The sequence below is a fragment of the Andrena cerasifolii genome, chromosome 6 (assembly GCF_050908995.1).
Source record: "Andrena cerasifolii isolate SP2316 chromosome 6, iyAndCera1_principal, whole genome shotgun sequence".
Taxonomy (NCBI): Eukaryota; Metazoa; Arthropoda; class Insecta; order Hymenoptera; family Andrenidae; genus Andrena; species Andrena cerasifolii.
Window position 1 is genome coordinate 1,113,007 of NC_135123.1, and position 19,187 is coordinate 1,132,193.

Sequence of the window (19,187 nt, forward strand, 5' to 3'; positions counted from 1 at the left end):
GGCATACAGAGACACTATTATCAATTTATGGTTATTGGACAGGTTAATTCTTATTATTGTAGTTTCAATTATTTCTGTTTCTAAAGTGTTCTCTACTATTTCGAATGCTATGTTTTGTTTTTATTAAAATTGCGGTCCCCCCTCCCATTTTGCTATTTTTCCTATCATTCCTAGTTATATTGTAGTTCTTGAAATAAACTGTGTCTTTCATTTAGGTGTGTTTCGCTAAGCAACATCAGATCTGGCTCGTGCTTGTCTAAAAATGATGTTACTGCTATTCTTTTAGCATTACTGACCAAAGAATTGATATTTGCAAATATTAGCTTAAGTTTGTGTGTGCTTTTACGCGTACTATTGAATGTTCTGTCTATTTAATATGATACTTGCTACCTGCGTTAACTGTGTATTCATGTTTTCTAACTTAGTAACCATGGTTTCCATAGCTTTCTCTAGTCTGTCTATTCTTGCTTGTAGGTTATGTGCTGTATATTGTGACTGTGGCATGTATTGCTGATTACCTGTATTTCTTGCCCTAACTGGCTCTGTGCTTAAGGGCGTGTACTGGATGATACCTCTTGCTGCATTCGCAAACGATATTTCTGGTCTTACAAGGGCTGGATTCCTTATAATTTTTTGCTCTATTATTTTGTGTTGAGTATTTGAATTTTTAGTATTTACTTTATACTCCTTGAATTTCGGGCAGCCCTTGTAGGACGCAGGGTGACCCTCTGCTCTACAATTAACACAAAAAGGTTTCTTACCTGTTTGTTCGTCTTGTTGTACGTTTACTTTACATTCCCCTGGTTTATGGGGTTCGCTACACTTTACGCATCTGTAACTCATGTTGCAATTGCTTGCAACGTGTCCAAACCTCTGGCACCTCCTGCATTGGGCACCTCCTTTTTTTGTTAGTCTTTCCCATTTAACTACATGGTATTTAACATATTTGATTAACGCTAATTTACTTAGATCACTTTTTGGCCCTAATTGGACTATGAATATCGGTAGTACTCTATTTTCCTTTTCTGTTCTTGGTGTTTTAAACCTATTTACTTTGATGAAATGATGGTTTTCTCCTGCAATTGACTGGAGCTCCTTTGTGATTTCTTGCTCTCAGAAGGATTGGGGGAGACCCTTTAATAGGTAATTATAGTTTTTTTGGTCTTTCGGTGTAAAAGAATAATAACTCGTATTTGCATCATTGAGTGTACCCTTCACTTCATCAAAATCTGCAACTGATTGCAATTGTAATACATGTTTGGCGCTGCTTATTCGCTTTACATGAAATTTTATTTGTGCCGCTTTGTTTTGAATTAATTCTATAGTCTCTTTTGGGTCTTGATATAATATATTAATAGGTGGGGGCTTGTTATTTATTGGTGTGTTGCTGTTCTTACTGTCTGTTGTCTTCGGCCCTTGAGGATCTCCTTTCGCTGCTGCGATGGCTCGAGCTGCTGTTGTTGTCACAGAAGTTGAGGTTGATGGTCTGGACTGCTGGGACAGATATTCTCTTTCCTTGTCTCTGCTTGTCTGGTTCTTGGATCTTATAGCCTGGATGCGAGGATCTGCTGCAGGCTGCTTCCCTCTCGCCACGTGGTCGCTTTGTAAGTTAGCTGGGCCTTTTTTTGTGCTAACTTCAACAAGTGGATGTTGCTCTTTTGTTGCCCTGAGTTGCATTACGGTTGCTGCTAATGTTTCTAGCTCTTGTTTTAATCTTTTATTTTCTGCTAATAGCCTGTCGATAGTATTCGTCTCTTCTTGGTTCGGCGTGTGCTCCGTGGATTTTTTGCCTTTGGCCATCTTAGAGATCATCGTTGGGATTGCTTCAATTTTCCTTTTTGTGGATTTCTTCCCATCGTTGTATGGAATACTTTTTTTTATTTGGCCCGGGGATAATTCCCCGTCCAAAAACTTTTCAAAATTTCTCCTCTGCGACGCTGGCCATGTGTCGCTAGACGAGGTTAGGATGCTGCTTTTCTCATTACTTCCGATTTCTCGGATATTTTCTTCGGATATTTTATCTTCCTTTGATTCTGCCGTTTTACCAGATAGTAATGGTATCGCGGCTGAACTTCACGTGCGTGATTATTTGGAATATTCACGATTTACTTGAGGATAAGGAATGCTTGGCTGTTGCGTCACTGAGCGCTGTGGCCGTTCTGGTGTTTTACAGACATAGAATGGTCGTTAGTAAAAATACGGTTGTATATATCGAAGAAATTGGTACTAACATTGACAATGAGTGAACATGAATTTCTGACAGGTCCGCACTACAAAAAAAACGACAGAGAAGTGAAGCTAAATAAAATAGTTTAGAATAGTCACTGTCATAGTTACAAACTGCAAAAATGGAGCGGTATGAAAAAAATACTACCAACAACACGCGGTATTCCCAAGCGGTCAACCTTCCAAGTACTAACCACGCCCAATGTCGCTTAACTTCAGTGATCGGACGAGAACTGGTGTTTTACAGACATAGAATGGTCGTTGGTAAAAATACGGTTTTATTTATCGAAGAAATTGGTACTTACGTTGACAATGAGTGGAAATGAATTTCCGACAGGTCCGCACTACAAAAAAACCGACAGAGAAGTGAAGCTAAATAAAATAGTTTAGAATAGTCACTGTCATAGTTGGAAACTGTAAAATTGGAGCGGTATGAAGAAAATACTACCAACAACACGCGGTATTCCCAAGCGGTCACCCATCTAAGTACTAACCACACCCAATGTCGCTTAACTTCAGTGATCGGACGAGAACTGGTGTTTTACAGACATAGAATGGTCGTTGGTAAAAATACGGTTTTATTTATCGAAGAAATTGGTACTAACATTGACAATGAGTGAAAATGAATTTCTGACAGGTCCGCACTACAAAGAAACGGACAGAGAAGTGAAGCTAAATAAAATAGTTTAGAATAGTCACTGTCATAGTTGGAAACTGCAAAATTGGAGCGGTATGAAGAAAATACTACCAACAACACGCGGTATTCCCAAGCGGTCACCCATCCAAGTACTAACCACGCCCAATGTCGCTTAACTTCAGTGATCGGACGAGAACTGGTGTTTTTTTTTTTTTTTTTTCAAAATTGTTTATTAATGAGCCGTATGGCAATTACAGGGAAATAGGTGAGCTTAACAACAAATTAAAAAAGTGCTCAAACGCGTCATGAACACTAGGAACTGGTTACCCAATTGTACGAATACCGATCGTAACTCTTGGATAGACTTCTCTCGATATTAATATATATAAATATCTCTGATTGTTATAAACTATATGTTAATAAAATGTGAATAGTTACATACTAATTTGCACTGTCTGTCATTATGTTATGTACTGCTACATGGGGAAAAGTAGACGGCTGCTACAAAAACCCCTGAATCGATATCAGTCAATACCTTAACCCTAAATAAACTTACTAACTAAGGACTTACGCACTAACTATATACAGCGGGGTGGACCCTACCCTTAGGTCTAGGTATCACAGTCTAGCAAGAGGGACCACAAGGTACCCTCGCCAATCACAATTCCAAAAAGGAGTTAAGCACCGTTTACTCTGCGTTGAACCAGTTCTGGAATATGTGCGCAAGTGGGCGATAACCACCAATATTTCTCAAAATTGAGTCTGTGGAAGTCCCGTTGATCTCGCTTAGGAAGAGCAATAGAGAACGTAAAATTACCGCGAGTAGTATCATACGCATCATATTCCAGCGCGATTTTTTTGTTCGCCTTATTGCGCTTCCAGTGATACAAAATTGGGATATTGCATTCGTTCTGTAGTAGACCACGCTGGTCGCAGTAAATAAAGGCTTGCGGGGCGACATAGCCGATAGCAATCTGGCGTTTAGAGACTTCGTCTCGCTGCATGGAGGAGGATCTAATCACGGCGTTGTCAATGCTCGGGAGACTGCTAAAATAGTCACGGGTTAGACGAAGGGTAAACGAGTCAATTCTAGGTATCTCCGCTGTCTCATAGATAGATTGGTTCCGTATATAGTGCTGCCAGTCCGAATACTGGGAGCGGTATAACCCGAGGCAGGCCCTGAGGCATCTACGCTCGAAGCACCGAAGTTTTTCCATGACAGTGTGGTTGCAGTTCCACCATATCGGGGCTGCATATGTTAGTATGGGGCGGACTAGCAGCATATATAGGATGACCTTGGCTCTATTGGTTATGTTTTTGTTATAAAAAACTCGGCTGTTGGCTATGAATGCTACACGCGCTTTATCTACCTGCATGTCAATATGCTTGTTACCTCTAAGGAGGTAATCTAACTGTACTCCCAAATATCTGACCGTCTTTTTGTGCGGGATGTTAACACTACTGTTGGTGCCAGGGCTGAGTGTCTGGATTTGGAATTGATTTCTCCCAGCCCTTGCTTTGTGGGAGAGAAAATTGATAGGTTTTCTAAACAAGATAGTTTCGCATTTACCGGGATTGAGTCTAAGGTTCCATGTCATATAGTATTTGTTCAGCTTGTTCACCAGGAATTCAAGATTGTCGCGAACCGTCTCCACTCTGCCTCCAACAGTATAAACTATTACATCGTCAGCAAACGCCAATGCCGATGACATGCCTGTATTCAGATCAAATAGTCTTGTAAGGTCACTCGTGAAGATATTAAAAAGTATCGGTGAGTTCACCGTACCCTGCTGCAATCCCTCCGTGATCATGAACTCTTCCGAAGAGATGTTAGTGCCGTCCCAGGTCACGAATGTTTTATCCCTGATCATGTCCCATATCGTAAGCACTAACCACTTCGGGAAGTTCTTTTTCAGTAACTTGTATATGAGTCCATTGAGCCACACCGAATCAAAGGCCTTTTCTAGGTCGAGCAATGCCGCTCCGACGAGCTTGCAATTGCCCACCTGAGTGTTTAAATCAGCCAGCAGCTTATGCACCGCATGGACCGTCGAGTGTCGATTTTTAAAACCAAATTGATGATCAGGAATGATTTTGTTGTCTGAACAGAATGAAGTTATGCTGTCGTTAATGACTGATTCGTAAACTTTGCTGAGGCTGGGGGTGAGACTGATTGGTCGGTAGCTAGATGGATCATGAGGATTTTTTCCTTTCTTCAGAATGGGAAGTACTTTAGCTTTCTTCCAGGCTATTGGAAAGTAATTGTGATTGATGGCATTATTAAATAATACTGTCAGGTCCCTGACTGTCTTAACAGGTAAGTGCTTTAATAATATCGGGGGGATGTTATCAAGACCACTCGATGTTTTATTGGGGAGGTTTCTCAATATGTAATTTACAGAGGCGATGTGGCAAAAGGGATGGGATGCATTATCTAGAGAGGCAGGGTTGCTGGCCGTATTGTCAGCGTTAAACTGGGTGGTCGTGATAAGCTGTTCTCTCCTGGTGAAGAGTTCAGATTTAAGCTTATCGGCTGTATTGTCAACTATCTGTTTGAGACGGGTACCAGAATTTAAAGGGCGGGGCGAATTTATTGACTCATAAAAAGCACCGATGATGTTAAGCTTATCTTGTGAGTCTGAGATTATAAAATTATTATCTAAGATAACTGACTGGGAGGTGTTACAGCGACTTCTTTGGATAATATCCCCCTTGTCGCGGCTAATGTGGAGGTCTTTCACACCCTCTAGATGCTTTGGTCTGAATAGGGCGTTAATTCTTGGGAAAAAAGATGCCGTGTTTCGGTGGTCTATTTTTTTGACAAGGCGGGACCAAAAATTTTCAATAGCCAATCTAAACTCCGACCTCAATTTTTTGACGGTAAAATTCAGCAGTTCTTTAGCTTGTCGCGAAGCCGGGAGTTTCAAGCCCGGATCCATGATATGGAGGTAATGCAGCAGGGAAACCAATTGACTTTTGCGTTTTTGCAGTTTCCTGATCTTACGGTTAACGTACTGCAAAGTATTATTATTGGCCTTTATTTTCGGCACCACTATGGAAGCTGAATCTGATATGAGCGTACTGATTTTTTGAATGAATTCATCAATTTCTGGGATTGCCAGGTTGCGGTCCTCGGGGATATTAATATCATCGAGGGCCGCAATCTTCTTGACAAATTTTATCCATTTGGTGGCTTTATAGTTGAGCCGGTGCCTTGCTGGTGAACAGGAAGTCAAGTTAAAGCTATCGTTACCGAAACCGAATCTGAGAGTAATTGCAGTGTGATCACTTTCATACGGTAGAGTGCTAGCCCGACCATTGACACCGTTCAGTAGACTCAGCCTCGCATCAACGAGACATATGTCCAAATAGGACTGCGCCGGCTTGAATGTAGGGGTTGATGGTCCGATGACTCTGAGTTTGAATCTGTTTTCATGCATCTCCTTCCAACGACCCATGAACACACCTCTTTGATTATCTGCCCTGTCGCCCCACATCTTACTTCTGGCATTAAAATCGCCCGCAATAATATAAAAATTATTGAGACAATGTAACTTAAGACTAGTGAATAAACTATTTAATTCTCTGATAAAAAGGTCAGAGTTATCGCTTCTGGCATATACACTTATTATAAATATATTATTGTTACCTCTCGTTGGGAGTTTGATTATTGAATATTCTAGGATTGCATTCCTTGTAGATGAAGGGAATTTACAAACTGTATACGGAATACTTCGCTTAATCACAATTGCCGTGCCTCCACCCTTTGTTGCGTTCGGCCTGTCATTTCTTATAATATCATAGTCCCGGAGAGAGATTTTGTGATTAGCATTGAGTTTAGTTTCTGATAGTAATAAAATATCGTGGTTGTGATCTGCAATAAATTGGATGAGCTCCAATCTGCGTTGGTGAGCTACAATAGAATTAACGTTAATAGCTGCTATCTTAATTTGACTAGTGAATACGGAACCTTCCATTAGATCAGTCTGTAAAAAGGGTGTTAAAGATATAATCGATGCGCTCTGTGGTCGCTGCTATTTGCGCCGCCAGCGTTTGGAATTGGATCGCAACCTGTGCAGCGAATTCGTTTTTCAATTCTTCCATCCAGGCAGGAGGCTTCGTGGGGGGGAGCTGGCTACTGGGCAGCTCCGCGTTGACACCTGGGTATGATGGTGCTATGGACGTTCTTGTTGTTGGCCTTGGTCTTAGCAGGTTGGTGGTGTTTAGATACTGTTGAGACTGCTTTCCCAAAAGCGCCTGCGCAAAGGAGGTATTCGCTCTGATAGTCGAGGAGAGCTTGCTTACCCTCTGAGTTATATCACGCAGATGCCTGGTGTTGATCTCTCTTTTTTGCTTCATTGCAAACTTCATAAAGGGACATCCTTTGTACGAGGCTGGGTGACCCGCCGAGCCACAGTTAGCGCATTTGAGGGCCTCCCTCCCGTCATGTAGATTGATTTTGCACGCACCTGGTTCATGCGATTGGGCGCACTTTACGCATCTATACTGCAGGTTGCAATTCTTGCTAGCATGGCCAAACCTTTGGCATTTCTTGCATTGAAATAAGGGCTGTCTTCTAAGGTGCTCCCATTTAACCTTTTGGTAAGCTAGAGCTTTAATTTTGAATAGCTCCGCTGTTTTGCTTTCAGCCGAAAGTTGTATTAGGTGGTGGTATTTCTCAGGCTGCTTCTTGTCAAATAAGAACCTAGATATATTTATGATTTCTAGATTGGGAATCTGGAGGTCCAGAATCTCCTTCTTGATGTAATCGAGATCAAAATTTCCTTTTATCCCCTTAATGAGTATGGATTTTGGCCTATTACCTTTCGGTGTATAAGTAAAAAATTGAATGCCTAGTTCGGAGAGCTTCGCAACTAGAAGTTGCTGGTGTTCCAGGGCACTAGTGGTTATGGTGTGATTCTCAACATCATTCTCTTTCACAGTAATTTTTGTTTTCGGAATATTTAGCGAATTGGCTATGCCAATGATAACCTCAAAAGTGGTACCACTAGTGTAGATCGGCGGAGGCTTGGGTGTTTTGGCCGTGGCGTCCGTCATTGTTCCCACATCTGGGGTGTCGTCCATTTCGGCGTTTACTTCGAGGCCCGAAATCAATGCGGGTATCGTTTGTAACTTTCCCAAGTAGATTTGGAGATCTGCAGGTCTTCCTGGGGGTTATCCAGCCATCCGCCGATACAGAAGAGCATTGGGGAGTGTTCTCGTCATGACCGCTGTCCATGCTGGGCGCTGACGGTTTGGGCGCGCGGGCCACTTTCAGGTTAGGTATAACCTTACTGGTTGATTTCTTGACTCCGTTTTCTTTAAGAAAGCGTTTATAGAGCTTATCAATCTGAAGCGAATGAAGTGTTGGCGTTTTCACTCCTCTTACTCTTTTAAATGGCTCACTAGGGGCCTTATCGTTCCCTGATGATTCGGGAGAAATGCCACGTTTTCCGCCATGTGGGGACGCCATCTGGCCCGGCGACGTTTGGGCATTCCCCAAGAAACGAGAAAAAAATAACTTTAATCGCGGGTAAATATACGGAGCACAGAACAGCTTAATGTAACCGCACAATTACTGTTGATCGCACTTGTATGCAATAATACTATCAGCACAAGCGGAAACCACGAAAAAGGAAATTAATGGGGAGCCTGCGGGCAGACGTCCATCACAGCACCACGAGAACTGGTGTTTTACAGACATAGAATACGAGAACTGGTGTTTTACAGACATAGAATGGTCGTTGGTAAAAATACGGTTTTATTTATCGAAGAAATTGGAACTAACATTAACAATGAGTGGAAATGAATTTCTGACAGGTCCGCACTACAAAAAAACGGACAGAGAAGTGGAGCTAAATGAAAGAGTTTAGAATAGTCACTGTCATAGTTGGAAACTGCAAAATTGGAGCGGTATGAAGAAAATACTACCAACAACACGCGGTATTCCCAAGCGGTCACCCATCCAAGTACTAACCACGCCCAATGTCGCTTAACTTCAGTGATCGGACGAGAACTGGTGTTTTACAGACTTGTTTTGTTTTTAAATCGTTTATTTGTGGCATAGAAGAACATTATAATTTGTATAACTATAAATAAACAAAATAGTTTGTTTTTCGTTTGTTTGAAAGACTTAATTATAATACTATGTCCAGTCTTGTAATTTTCTGGCGTGTTATCACTGTGATAGTCTTATACTATCGCTCGTTGTGTTTACATGTCATATTATCATTAGTTTTCCAACTTTTACATGTCGGTGTTCGCTAATTGCACCCCAAAAGGCCTATTAAAACAGGTGCTAGCCTTGCTTGTATTTTCTTACATACTAACCTTATAGCTAATTATATATTACTGTCTGTACACTATATACAAGGGGGAGGTCAGGACAATGGGTATAGAATACTGGAAGGATAGGATAAGGAAAGGAAGGAGCTGCGCGTATCACAGTGCCGACGCATTTGCTGCCATCCAGTGGCATGTATACATATAATTGCACTTATAGTATTTGGTTCAGTCTTGATGTTAACTTTGGCTTTGTACTAATTTCTTTGTACTTTGTTGCACCGCTCTTTGTTATGTTTTTTTTTATTCGTGTGCTGAATAAAGCTTATATTGAATATAATTACGCATTCACACATTCATACCATCCTGACTCATACTGTTCCCATCCATTCTTCCATTCTGTTTCATTCTACTATTTACAGTTTTGTTCATCACTTCTTATTTTTTATAGTCAGGTACATCACTAAAGGCAATTTGCACTCTTGCTTTAATTCTTAATCTATATTACACTCCGCGTTTCGTATTAATAGTTACTTACTAATACCGCTGTTTAAATGCTATTGAGCCACCATAGTCTTTTCCTATCTATATCTTTATACTCTGATATATCCCTTCGCGGGATCGCTGTGCTATATTTAAGGTATCTTTCGTCGCTCCGCTCCTCTAACCGTTTCGGATGATAGAGAATCTTTTTATCCGCTTTGTGGCGCGGGATGTGGTACAACACAGGGACAGCCTTCTTGTTTTGTATGTATCCATATTTATCCAGAAATACAAAAGCTTCTGGCGGTATGTAACCTGTTCTTAATGTAGTCTTTATGTAATTTTCATCTGGATATGGTATTGGGAAAATTAAGCTATTTGTCGTTACTTTCGCTGCTGATGCAAAGTAATTTCTTGTGAGTTTTGCGATAAAATTATCTATTCTATTGATTCCTGCTTTGTTGTATATTATTTCGTTGCTTATGTATTTCTGGTAATTCGATTCACGAGATCTGTATAGATTGAGGCACGCTCTCAAGCATCTCCTTTCGAATATGCGTAATTCCTCCATTATGGATGCTCCTATGTTGTACCACATCTCGCACCCGTACGTTATTATGGGTCTTATCAACAGCTGATAGCAGGTAATTTTTACTTTACTATTTAATCTTTTGGAGTAAAATAATCTAGCACTTGCGATAAAAATTTTCTTTGCTTTTTTTAATTGGTTTTCTATGTGTTTGTTGAATAAAAATCTATCATCTATCAGTAAGCCCAAATATCTTACCTCTCTTTTATGTATAATACTTATATTATTCTTTTCGTCGCTTTTTAAGGAGAAGTGTTTGTAGTTTTTCGTGATAATACCACTAGCCTTCCTGCAGGAGGGCCTGATAAGGATAGTTTCGCACTTATCTGCATTGACTCTGAGTTTCCACTCCTTATAATACGCGAATATTTTGTTTAATCCTATTTGTAGCGTTAACTGTAGCTCTTTTGGTGATTTGTCCGCTCTATATATTAATAAATCGTCTGCGAACGCTATCATATTGCAATTGGTGTTTTCTGGACCGAATAATTGTAGTATATCACTTGTGTATATAGTAAATAATATGGGGGAGTTTATTGTCCCCTGTTGTAGACCGTTTTCTATTTTAAAGGATTGTGATGATAATTCTTTCCCCCAACATATTTGGAAACTTCTTTCGTATATCATGCTATGAATGAGTTTAATTAAGGCTAGTGGGAATTCTTTTTTCCTCAGTTTTACTATTAGGCCATTGAGCCACACCGTATCGAACGCTTTTTCTAAGTCAACCAGGCACGCTCCCAGGCACTTACCTTCGTTTAGTGCCCAGTTCACATCTGATGATAGCTTATTTATCGCATGAATTGTTGAATGGCGATGTCTAAAGCCGTATTGGTTCTCTGGGATTATGTTATCTAATTTACACTTTGCTTGTATTGTATCATTTATGATTCTTTCGAAAACTTTGCCTATGTTCGAAAGTAGACTGATTGGTCTATAACCGCTGGGATCGCTCTTATCTTTACCTTTTTTTTGGATCGGTAATGTTTTTGCCTTTTTCCAGGAAGTTGGAAAGTGGCCATGGTTTAAAAGATTGTTAAATATTATCGTGTAACCAACTATTATGCTAGGCGGTAATTTCTTTAAAACTATGTTAGGTATTGTGTCGTTACCCGTCGATGTTTTGTTATTTAGAGTTCTAAATTTCTGTTTTACTTCAGCGCAGTTTGTAAAATAATTTGGTAACGAGTCTATCTCGATTGGTGCTATTGCATTGTTTTCTACCGAGAATTTACATATGGTGTCCGGAATATTGTTTGTAATGTCTTCTATTATTTGGCTGTATTTTTTTTCTATTATGTTTCTAAATTTTGGATTATTTAAGTTATTGTTTTGATCGTTTATGGTTGCGTATTGTATGCCGAGGTAATTTAATTTATTGCCGCTATTGCTTATTAAAAAGTTATTATTAATGTCTGTGTTGAGGCTAGCCGGATCTATGTTAGCTCGACGTAATAGGTTTTCTTTAGATTGTGGTATTTTAAGTGTTGGCAATTGTAGTGGGTCTTTCTTTCTGAAAATTTTATTGATTTCGTAAAACATTTTATCGGATTGTTTGGTGTTAATTTGGTTTATTCTAGTGTACCAGTAGTTATTTACCTCTCTGTCTACTTCTATTTTTATTTTTCTCCTTATTGCCTTTATTTTATTATCCATACATCTTAATGTGTGGCTTATGTGCGGTCCGTAGTTACCTGCTCTGCGTATTTCACGAACTGTCGAGATAGCTTGTTTTTCTTCGTGCATTAGTTGTTTAATTTTGCGCGTTACGTATTTGTCTACAGAATTTTGTGTTTTGACTTTCGGTATTGTGCGCTCCATGGCGTTTGTAATATTGTGGGTGATATTGTCAATATGTTCTTCTATTTGCGATATTGTGAGATTTGTGTCTGATTTGATATTCAGGTTGCAAGATTGGAGTATACTTTGAAATTTTTCCCATTTCGCTTTTTTATAGTTGTACGCCGTGTTGTCTATGTTATTTCTTAAGATTAAATTCCGAACTGGTATTTTTATTTCTGTTTTTATTGCTACATGATCGCTTGTGATTTGTATGGTGGAGAGTCTATTGTGGTTTGCGTTAGTACACTCCAGTCTTGCGTCCATTATGAGTAAGTCTATAAAAGATCCATTTCGTGGATATGATGGGGTGTTTGAATGGAATAGATTTATTCTGTATCTAATGTCGTTGTTGTTTAACCAGTCTAATAAATTTATTCCTCGTTCATCGTTATTTCTATTCGACCATTCCTCGTGTTTCGCGTTGAAATCTCCTGCAATAATGTAGTAATTGTTTTGTGACTCTAGGTTTAATTTACGAAATAATTGATCTAATTCTGCTCTAAACATTGATGTTCGTCCTTTTTTTGCATATATAGAAACTAATACTAGATTGCTGTTGTTCGTCATGGTCAGTTTTACTGTTGTTGTTTCTATCAATTCGTTTTCTATGTTTTCGTTTACTTCAAATTTTATATCATTTTTTATTAGAATTGCTGTTCCCCCTCCTTTATTGTGTCGTCTGTCATTTCTTATAATTTTGTAATTTTTAAAATATAATGTGTGTTTTTCATTAAGGTGTGTTTCGTTTAGGAATACTATATCTGGGTTTTGTTTTTCTAGTAAAAGTGTGAGGGCTATTCTTTTCGTATTACTGATTATTGAGTTTATGTTAGCTGATATCAGCTTTATTTTGTGTATGTTTCTGTATGTATTATTGAATGTAATGGCTGTTAGGTATAACCTGTGTTATTTGATTTAATTGTGTATGCATTGCATCTAGTTTTATTGCTATAGTTTCTATGACTCTTTCTATCCTGTCTGTTCTAGATTGTAGGTTATATATGTTAGCTTGCATTTGTGTTATGAGCTGTGGAATCCCTATATTGACTGTGTTGGCTGGTTCTGTGCCTGGGAGCGTGTTCTGGTTCACCCCTTTTACTATGTTTGCAAATGAATTACCTGTTCTTGCAAAGGCTGGGTTCACTATTGTTCTTGGTACACTTGTTTTGTTACGTAGATTTGTGTTTTTGCTATTCAACTTGTGTTCTTTATATTTTGGGCAGCCTTTGTAAGACGCAGGGTGGCCCTCTGCTCTGCAATTTACACAGAAGAGTTTCTTACCTGTTTGTTCGTTTGTTTCAGTATTGATTTTACATTCACCCGGTTGGTGTGCCTCGCTACATTTTACACATCTGTAATTCATATTACAGTTGCTCGCGGCATGCCCAAATCTTTGACACCTCCTGCATTGGGCGTCTCCTTTTTTTATCAACTTTTCCCATCTAACTACGTGATGTTTAACATACTTGATTAATGAGAGTTTGCTTATGTCGCTCTTTGGCTCTAATTGAACTATATACATTGGTAATGTTCTATTTTCTTTCTCTGCTCTTAATGTTTTAAATCGAGATACTTTGGCGAAGTGAAGGTTTTCCCCTGCGAGTGACTGGAGCTCACTTGCAATTTCTTGCTCCGAGAAAGACTGTGGGAGACCCTTTAACAGGTAATTATATTTTTTATGATCTTTTGGTGTAAATGAATAATAGCTAGTATTTGCATCAGTGAGAGTCCCCTTCACTTCGGCAAAGTCTTCAATTGAATGCAATTGTATTACATGTCTCGCACTACTTATTCTTTTTACATGGAACTTTATGTCCGCAGATTTGTTTTTAATTAGTTCTATTGTCTCTTTGGGGTCTTGATATAAAATATTTATGGGTGGGGGTTTGTTTTTTTCTGTTAAGATGTTGTTCTTACTGATTGTTGTGTTCAGCCCTGGCAGATGCCCCTTTGTTGCCTGGCTGCGGTCCGCTCCTGCCTTGGCTGCTGGTGTCGCTTGTCCTGCTGTTGCCGTCGAAGTTGACGCTCTGGGGTCTTGGGAGAGATATTCTCGTTCCTTTTCTCTGCTTTTCCTATTCTTCAACCTTATCTCCTGGGTTATTGAATCTGCTAGTGGCTGATTCCCACCTGCCACTTGGTCTCCTTGTAGGTTAGCCGTGGTCATTGTACATAATTCGGCAGGCAGTTGCTGGATTTCTGTTGCCTTCAGTTGTGATATTATTTCTTTTAAAGTTTCCAGCTCTTGTCTTAAGATTTTATTTTCTGCACTTAGCTTGCCAATTATAGTATTTGTCCTATCTTGGTCTAACACGTGTTCTCCACTTTTTTTTCCCTTGGCCATTTTCGGGATGGAGGATGTATTGGCTTCCGATTTTCGTTTTATGGATTTCTTCCCATCTTCACATGACATTAACTTCCTTATTTGGCTTGGGGATAATTCCCCGTCCAAATATTTTACAATATTCTTCCTCTGCGTCGCTGGCCATGCGTCGCTAATTGAGGTTAGACTGCAACTCGTTTCATTGCTTCCTATTTCTCGGCTATTATCGCCGGATACTTTTTCCTCCTCCTCTACTTCCGTTTTGGTAGATTATTTAATACCTTAATTACTAAACGTGTACTGAATTACTTGAAGTATTTGCAATTTGACTACACGATTTGAAACGCTTGGCTGTTACGTCTCACGGCCGTTGGCGTTCTGTTTTTCCGGTGTTTTATAGACTTAGAATGGTCGTTGGTAAAAATACGGTTTTATTTATCGAAGAAATTGGAACTAACATTGACAATGAGTGAAAATGAATTTCTGACAGGTCCGCACTACAAAGAAACGGACAGAGAAGTGGAGCTAAATGAAACAGTTTAGAATAGTCACTGTCATAGTTGGAAACTGCAAAATTGGAGCGGTATGAAGAAAATACTACCAACAACACGCGGTATTCCCAAGCGGTCAACCTTCCAAGTACTAACCACGCCCAATGTCGCTTAACTTCAGTGATCGGACGAGAACTGGTGTTTTACAGACATAGAATGGTCGTTGGTAAAAATACGGTTTTATTTATCGAAGAAATTGGTACTTACGTTGACAATGAGTGGAAATGAATTTCTGACAGGTCCGCACTACAAAAAAAAAACCGACAGAGAAGTGAAGCTAAATAAAATAGTTTAATATACTCACTGTCATAGTTGGAAACTGCAAAATTGGAGCGGTATGAAGAAAATACTACCAACAACACGCGGTATTCCCAAGCGGTCACCCATCCAAGTACTAACCACGCCCAATGTCGCTGAACTTCAGTGATCGGACGGGAACTGGTGTTTTTTTTTTTTTTTATAGAGTTTTATTCAGGAACAAGTATTATACATATCACAGTGTACATTAAGTGAATAATCTACAAACTATCGTTTACAACTCGATTGCCTGATCGCATAAGCGACGCTCACAACCTTTAACAATAACAGGTTTTATTATGTTACATGTATAACCTTTTTCTTTTTCTCTGTCCTTCCCCTGAGTGAGATGGGTGACATCGTCGTTACTATAACTTTCGGAGAAATATAAATAAAGCGGTGCCGCTGTATAAAAAACCGAACCTTATTTCGTACCTCATGTATATGGGCTATTTGCTTAAAATTAAGAGAAACATTCATACATCATACCAACACACACACATTCATCCGATATACTATTAATTTTTTCTATCTACCTATATACATATTTACAATAAACTATGTATTTTCTACATCGATAGATATGTTTCCTTATATTCGCGTTATTTCTTTTTATTTTTATGAGTTAGTATCCTCACGCCACCAATATTTATTGGGATTTAGGAAATATTTGTTTAATTTATCCACTTTCGGTAACTCCATGATATACGCCTTATCCCGTTCCGTATCTAAACAGTTAATGTTTGGTTCGTACATGATTCTTTTGTCAGTAGATTTTCTCTTGAGATGATAAATTGTAGGAATGTTGTTTTGATCTGTTATCCTACCCGTTTTATCCAGGAATGGGAAGGCTTCAGGAGGAATATTATTTGTTAACAAAGCGTTCTTATAGTATTCGTCATTAGGATATATCGCGCTTCTAATGAGTCCGTTATTTTGGATCTTAGGTATATTCGCGAAATAATCCCTAGTTAATTTAATAATATGGCTGTCAATCCTCGGGATTCCTGCTGTATCATATAAATTTTTGCAGTTCTCGAACCATTTGTAGTTTGATCTTTCACTTCTATATATTTTTGTGCATGCCCTTAGGCATTTTCTCTCAAATTTTCTATATTTTTCCATCATATGTGGACTCACATTGTACCACACCGGGCAACCGTATGTGAGGATTGGGCACACCAGGAACATATAACATAAAATCTTTATTCTGTGTTTCAGATAATCTGAATAAAAGATTCTGGAGTGAGATCGGAAGGCCTTCCTGGCCTTTTCTAACTGGATGTCTAAGTGCTTGTTCAGCAACATACGCTCATCTAAATTAACACCTAGATACCTGACTATCCTTAGGTGAGGGATTTCAGTTTCATTAGCTCGGATTTTGAACGTTTTATATGATTTCGAAAAGTTTTACACTTATTGACTAGTTTGTCCCTGAATAAAATTGTTTCGCATTTATTTGGATTTATTTTAAGTTTCCATGTCGTATAATAATCACTTATTTTGTCATATATGTTTTGCATTTTTTGTTGTAGTTTTTTTACATTTTTGCCTCTACAATAAACAATCAGATCGTCCGCAAAAAATAGTGTATACATATCACTCGCGCTCGCCAGACCGAAAAGGCTTGGTATCTCTGAATTGTAAAAATTAAATAGAGTTGGTGCGGTTACAGTCCCTTGTTGCATCCCGTCTGCCAATTCAAAAATGCGATCGGTTTTGGGGTTATTACCCGCTATATAGAATTTTTTGCCTCTTAACATATTTGCTATTATTTTTAGAAGGTGCTGAGAGCATCCTTTCTTATGTAGTAGATAGGATGGCTCAATAATGACAGGCCTTATAGAAGAATAGAGATATAATATATTGAAAGAACAGGACATAAGAAAATACACACTATTGCGTGACTGCTTCACGCACGCCATCGAAATCGACTGATTGATCGTCGGAAGGACTCGGGTCCTTCCGACGCCTTCACGTACGCCGTTACCTCCCGAGTTACCGAGTGACTATACTTATTTAGTTTATATATTAATCCTTTAATCCAGACTGTGTCAAATGCCTTCTCCAGATCTATGAGGCACGCTGCCACGCTTTCCTTTCTGGCCAGCGCAAAGTGTATGTCAGATGATAGTTTGTTCAGTGCGTGTACTGTACTTAGCCTATATCTGAACCCAAATTGATTGTCAGGTAATATCTCTTTTTCACTGAAAAATATTTCTAATGCTCTTTTTAATATAATTTCGAATACCTTTGAAATATTTGGAAGAAGACTAATAGGTCTATAACTGGTTATCTCAGAGGGGTTCTTCCCCTTTTTTCTTATTGGAACGACTTTTGCCGTTTTCCACTCCACTGGAAAGTAGCAATTGTTGAGGCAGTTGTTAAATAATATATTATAGTCGTATATAATTCTAAAGGGAAGGTGTTTTAAAACTATATTCGGAATTCCATCTCTACCCGATGACTTTTTATTATTAATTGATCTGAAAAGTTTTAGCGTCTACAAGGGGGTACAGAAATATTCTGTATCCGTGTCCCATTGTGGGTCACTGGCTACATTCATGTCTGAAAATTGAGTCAGAGAGGCATTTGTGTGCGTACTAGAGTCCAGATCCCTAACAACGTCCTCATATTGTCTTTCTATTATTTCTGTTAACCTTTGTTTTCCTAGATTTTTATTTTGTGTGTAGATTGCTTCAAAATTGGCCCCTATTGCATTTTGCTTATCTTTTTCAATAGCTAGAATGAAGTTTCCGTCTTTATTTCTTTGTAACTGTCTTGGGTCTATATTTGCATTGTTCAATAGGTTTGTATGATTGTTTTGTATTCTTAGGTTTGGTATCGTGATTTTTTCTTCAGGTCTAAAAATTGAATTTATTTTCGGAAACATCTCCGCCGAGTTTATGGGAATTTTCTTAATTTTTTTTCCCAGTATCTATTAACAGATTTTTGGAATTCCTTTTTGATCTGTTTCTTGCATTTCTTTATGCAATATTTAGTCCTATTGATGATAAACGAAGCCAGCGTAGTCAGATGTCTGTATTCGTTGTTTAAAATGGTAATCAGTCTACTTTTTGTCATGAGAAGGTCTTTGATTTTTGCGTTAACGTATACGTCTGTCGAGTTTACACTCTTAAATCTGGGCACTGCTATAAGAATTGCGTCTTTAACACATTTGTTTATATTGTCGAGATATTTATCAATCTCCGCATTACTCAGATTTCTATTGCGAGGAATGTTAATAATGTCATTTTCGGTATTACTTTTTGGAAGTCCTCCCAATTAGTTTTGTTGTAATTAAGCGTGAACTGAGGTGTTTCTAACACTATTTGGTCACTTCTGTTAGGAAGCGAGAATTGTACACGGATGGCTCTGTGATCACTGTCTATGTCCAGACTTTGTAGCGTATTGTCTATGTTGAGGTTATTCAGTTGTAGTCTACTGTCTAGTAAGGCAATGTCGAGGAAGGCGTTACTCCTTGGAAAAGTTGGGAAATTAGTGCCTTTTAGAGACAGTCTGAAATCAATTTCCCTATCAGCTAACCAGCTTGCAAGGGCCAGACCTCTGCCATTATAATATGGGTTGTTCCATCGCGCATGTTTGGCGTTGAGATCACCAGCCATCACGAAGAAGTTACTGGGATTTTCCAGAGCTAGTGTTTCAAAAATATCCTCTAATTCCTTTATGAAATCATCTGCGTTTGTGCCTGGTGCATATGCGGCTATTACGAATAGGTTTTTACCGTTTCGCAACCCAATCCTCACAACAACGGTCTCCAATATCTCCATTTGCGAGCTAATTGAAATGTGTTCGTACTTAATTTGTCTTTTTATTAATAAGGCTACACCACCCCCATTTGAAGAGTTTCTGTCATTTCTTATCAGATCATAATCTTTAAACCTTGGCCTGTGAAAGAGTTTTAATTTTGTTTCGCTTAGCAATAAAATGTCGGGATCC

At 38.8% G+C, this 19,187-nt stretch overlaps 1 protein-coding gene, 1 non-coding gene and 3 pseudogenes across 2 annotated transcripts; all 5 read right to left on the minus strand.

Annotated features, from left to right (window-relative positions):
- Positions 1-1,074: 1,074 nt before the first annotated feature.
- On the minus strand, positions 1,075-2,048 carry LOC143369964 (uncharacterized). The gene is made up of 2 exons (XM_076814496.1): positions 1,398-2,048; positions 1,075-1,229 (listed from the first exon to the last, which is right to left on the minus strand). The coding sequence occupies exons 1-2, from the start codon at positions 1,810-1,812 to the stop codon at positions 1,114-1,116; spliced, it is 531 nt and encodes a 176-aa protein (XP_076670611.1). The 5' UTR covers positions 1,813-2,048; the 3' UTR covers positions 1,075-1,113.
- Positions 2,049-2,371: 323 nt separating this feature from the next.
- On the minus strand, positions 2,372-2,492 carry LOC143370843 (5S ribosomal RNA; annotated as a pseudogene).
- A 179-nt stretch (positions 2,493-2,671) lies between these two features.
- Positions 2,672-2,792, minus strand: LOC143370841 (5S ribosomal RNA). Its single transcript, XR_013085940.1, has one exon. It is a non-coding gene; the product is annotated as a 5S ribosomal RNA (ribosomal RNA).
- Positions 2,793-8,791: 5,999 nt separating this feature from the next.
- Positions 8,792-8,912, minus strand: LOC143371048 (5S ribosomal RNA; annotated as a pseudogene).
- A 6,065-nt stretch (positions 8,913-14,977) lies between these two features.
- Positions 14,978-15,098, minus strand: LOC143370845 (5S ribosomal RNA; annotated as a pseudogene).
- Between the last annotated feature and the right edge of the window lie 4,089 nt (positions 15,099-19,187).